Source organism: Mustela nivalis, assembly GCF_964662115.1.
Source record: "Mustela nivalis genome assembly, contig: HAP1_SCAFFOLD_53, whole genome shotgun sequence".
Taxonomy (NCBI): domain Eukaryota; kingdom Metazoa; phylum Chordata; class Mammalia; order Carnivora; family Mustelidae; genus Mustela; species Mustela nivalis.
Genome location: NW_028136539.1, coordinates 157137 through 161656, shown reverse-complemented (window position 1 = coordinate 161656; position 4520 = coordinate 157137). Strand labels below are relative to the sequence as shown.

General features: G+C 34.6%; 1 protein-coding gene across 1 annotated transcript; it reads left to right on the top strand.

Moving 5' to 3' along the window:
- Positions 1 to 2842: 2842 nt before the first annotated feature.
- On the top strand, positions 2843 to 4279 carry LOC309856976 (dnaJ homolog subfamily A member 1). Its single transcript, XM_082749918.1, has one exon. The coding sequence runs from the start codon at positions 2962 to 2964 to the stop codon at positions 4153 to 4155; it is 1194 nt and encodes a 397-aa protein (XP_082606044.1). The 5' UTR covers positions 2843 to 2961; the 3' UTR covers positions 4156 to 4279.
- Positions 4280 to 4520: the final 241 nt, after the last annotated feature.

The window sequence follows — 4520 nt, the reverse complement described above, 5'->3', positions numbered from 1 at the left end:
GTAAGAATTAACATTGTTAAAATGTCCATACTACCGAAACCATCTGTAAATCCAATTCCTATCAAAAATCCAATGTTAGGGGCGCGTGGTTGGCTCAGTGGGTTAAGCCGCTGCCTTCAGCTCTGGTCATGATCCCAGGGTCCTGGGATCAAGCCACGCATCAGGCTCTCTGCTCAGCAGGAAGCCTGCTTCCTCTTCTCTCTCTGCCTGCCTCTCTGCCTGCTTGTCATCTCTCTCTGTCAAATAAATAAATTAAAAATCTTAAAAAAAAACCCAATATTATTGTTTTACAGAAGTAAGTAAAGAATCCTAAAGTTTATATGAGACCATGAAAGACAACAAATAATCAAAGCAGTTCTGAGAAAGAATGAAGAAGGGAGATTACACTTCTTGATTTGAAACTATACTACAAAGCCCTCATGCTCAAAACAATAAAGTATACTGGCATAAAAACAGACCAATAAACAAGTAGAACAGAATTGAGAGTCCAGAAATAAATCCTTTCATACAGTCACCTAATATTTGACAGGGGCCAACATATGTAATGGGGAAAGATAGTCTGTTCAATAAATGATATTTAAAACTGAATAGTCACATAAACAGTATGAAAAGGGAACCTTATATCACTCATAAGTCTGAACTTGAAATAGATTAAAGACTTAAAGGTGATGCATGAAACTAAATTTCCTAAAGGAAAACATAGGAAAAATTCTCCTTGACATTGGTCTTGCCAATAGTTTTTTGGATACCAGACCAAAAACACAAGCAAAAAAAGCAAAAATAAATAAATGGTATTACATCAAACTAACGTTTCTGCATTGCCAAAAAAAGGGAGAGAGAATGAAAACACAATCCACAGAATGTAAGAAAATACTTACGAATCTTATATCTGAAAAGAGGTTAATAACCAACAGATACAAATAGAAAAAAATATATGATTAAAAAAATAGCAAAAGGATCTCAATAGACTTTTTTTTCAAAAAAGTTATATAAATGACCAACAGGAGCATTAAAAAGTGCTCAACGTAAAAATCTCAGGGCAAAGTCCTTATGTTGTTGTTGTTGTTGTTTACCTCTGAAAAACACAGCAAGATATTAGAATATATACTACCAAAAAATTGAAACTAACCAATTTTGGTAAATATTGGGGAAAACGGGGAACTTATGCACTGTAATAGGGATATAAATTTGTATGGAAAACAGTATGGAGATTATTCATATTATTAAAAGTAAAATTACCATATGATTCAGTAATCCCACTTCTAGGTATCTATCTAAAGAAAACGAAGTTCACTGTTCAAAGACATATCTGCACTCTTATGTTTATTATAAAATTATTAACTCTAAGCAAGAGATGGAAATAACTTCAGTATCCATTAATGGATGAATGAGTAAAATAAGTATGGTAAATATATACTACGGAATACTACTTAACCATGAAAAATTAAGAAATACTGCCATTTACAACAGCATGGATGGATCTTGAAGGTATTATTCTAAGTGAAATATTTCAAAGATTTTATATATTTTTTTAATTTATGTATTATGATATCCCTTACATACAGAATCTGAGGAAAAGGAAAACTAATGGAAACTTAGAGTTGAGTTGACAAGGGGTGAACCTGGGGTGGAGTAAGATGGTCAAAGGGTGCAAACTTGCAACTATAATATGAAAAAGTTCTGGGGATCTAATGTACAGCATGATGATCATAGTTAATAAGATATACATACTTTTTTTTATTGTGCTTCCCTTTAATAAACTTTGCATATATCACATTCTTACAAGTTGAAAGTTTATAGCAATCTTGTATAAAAGAGGTCTGCTGCCACCATTTTTCTAACAACATTTGTTCATTTTGTGTCTCTTTGTCACATGTTGGTAATTCTTGCAATATATCAAGTTTTTTCATTATTATTGTATTTGTTATGGTGATCTGTGATCAGTAATTATGACCCACTGAAAACTCAGAACTAGTGTACTTAAGGTATATACATTGATTTTCTTTAAAAACATAATGCTTTTGAACAGTGCAGTATAGTTTTTATTTTTTATATGCACTGGGAAACATAATTTTTTATATGCACTGGGAAACCAAAAAATATAATAATTTGACTTAGTTTATTGAGATAATCACTTTATTGAGGCAGTCTGGAACAAAACCCACAAGACCTCTGAAGTTTATCTCTACTATACTATATACATAAAAGTTGCTAAGAGAGTAGATCTTAAAATTCCTTACGATACATGCATAAAAAACAGTGGCAACTATACGAGATAGTAGATGTATTAACATTTTTGTGTAGATTATATTGCAATAAAGATGTATACCAATTTATCAAATTGTACAAAATTTACACAATGTTAAAAGTTTGCAATGTTATAAGAAATCATTTCTTAAATTTACAAATATGTCGATTTTTTTCAATAAAGCTGGAAAAAACTTTTTGTAGAATTAATCTATTTTTCAAAAAAGGAAGTAAGGCAGTAGAAACTGCAACTAACTCTGAAATAATAGAATATAAAATCCATTTTTGGTATATACACTGTGACAAAAACTATTACTTAGTTTACAATGGAGGAGTACTTATGAAGCATGAAGGATGGTCTATAAAAAAGGCTGAAAGAGCTCAGTTTTAAGGTTTAAATTTAATATCTTCTTTTAAAATACTAAACTGACCACCCAGTGTTCCAAACATCAATGTCTTAACTGCATGAATTTATTTCATACAACTCTATAATCTAGTTTCATAAGAAAGCAGCATGCAAAGTTTGAATAAGACAGACTTGCTTAAGTTTCTTTATGTTCAACAGTAAAGGATACCTCCTTAAAAACAAATAGAAGGAACTTTCCAGAACGCTCGGTGAGACGCGGAGGAGCGGCGGCTACCCGAGCTGCGCCCAGCAACGCGCTCCTTCCCGCTCCCCCACATCGGCCTCGGCCCTCTCACCGGCTGTAGAAAATGGTGAAAGAAACCACTTATTATGATGTTTTGGGGGTCAAACCCAATGCCACCCAAGAAGAACTGAAAAAGGCCTACAGGAAACTGGCTTTGAAGTACCACCCTGATAAGAATCCAAATGAAGGAGAGAAGTTTAAACAGATTTCTCAAGCTTATGAAGTACTCTCTGATGCAAAGAAAAGGGAATTATATGACAAAGGAGGTGAACAGGCAATTAAAGAAGGTGGAGCTGGTGGTGGTTTTGGCTCCCCCATGGACATCTTTGATATGTTTTTTGGAGGAGGAGGAAGAATGCAGAGAGAAAGGAGAGGTAAAAATGTTGTGCATCAGCTCTCAGTAACCTTAGAAGATTTATATAACGGTGCAACAAGAAAACTAGCTCTGCAAAAGAATGTGATTTGCGATAAATGTGAAGGCCGAGGTGGTAAGAAAGGAGCAGTTGAGTGTTGTCCCAATTGCCGAGGTACTGGAATGCAAATAAGAATTCATCAGATAGGACCTGGAATGGTTCAGCAAATTCAGTCTGTGTGCATGGAGTGCCAGGGCCATGGGGAACGGATCAGTCCTAAAGATAGATGTAAAAGCTGCAATGGAAGGAAGATAGTTCGAGAGAAGAAGATTCTAGAAGTTCATATTGACAAAGGCATGAAAGATGGCCAGAAGATAACATTCCATGGTGAGGGAGACCAAGAACCAGGACTGGAACCAGGAGATATTATCATTGTTTTAGATCAGAAGGATCATGCTGTTTTTACTCGGCGAGGAGAAGACCTTTTCATGTGTATGGACATACAGCTGGTTGAAGCACTGTGCGGTTTTCAAAAGCCAATATCTACTCTTGACAACCGAACCATTGTCATCACCTCTCATCCAGGTCAAATTGTCAAGCATGGAGATATCAAGTGTGTGCTAAATGAAGGCATGCCAATTTATCGTAGGCCATATGAGAAGGGTCGCCTCATCATCGAATTTAAGGTAAATTTTCCTGAGAATGGCTTTCTGTCTCCTGATAAACTCTCTTTGCTGGAAAAACTCCTACCTGAGAGGAAGGAAGTAGAAGAGACTGATGAAATGGACCAGGTAGAACTGGTGGACTTTGATCCAAATCAGGAAAGACGGCGCCATTACAATGGGGAAGCATATGAGGATGATGAACATCATCCCAGGGGTGGTGTTCAGTGTCAGACCTCTTAATGGGGCCAGTGAATAACACTGCTGGCATTTTATGTGCAGTAGTGAATGAGTGAAGGACTATAATCATAGCTCACTACTTGCTATTGTTTTTGTTTTAATATTCAACTATAGTAGTGTTTTAAAAGTTAAATGAAGAATAAACTCAAATATAAAAGCTCTGAAAAAAAAAAAAAAAAAAAAAAAAACAAATAGAAGAAAAATCAGCATATTTATTATGATAATTATTATTCATAAGGAGATTCATATTGAATTAGGGAATATATATCCTCAGAGGGGGTAAAGTAAAATGAAATTTATGTTGGTAAATGTGTCTAATAATAGTCAATACAATGCCTCAATATAAATGAATATTACCATTTTGAACA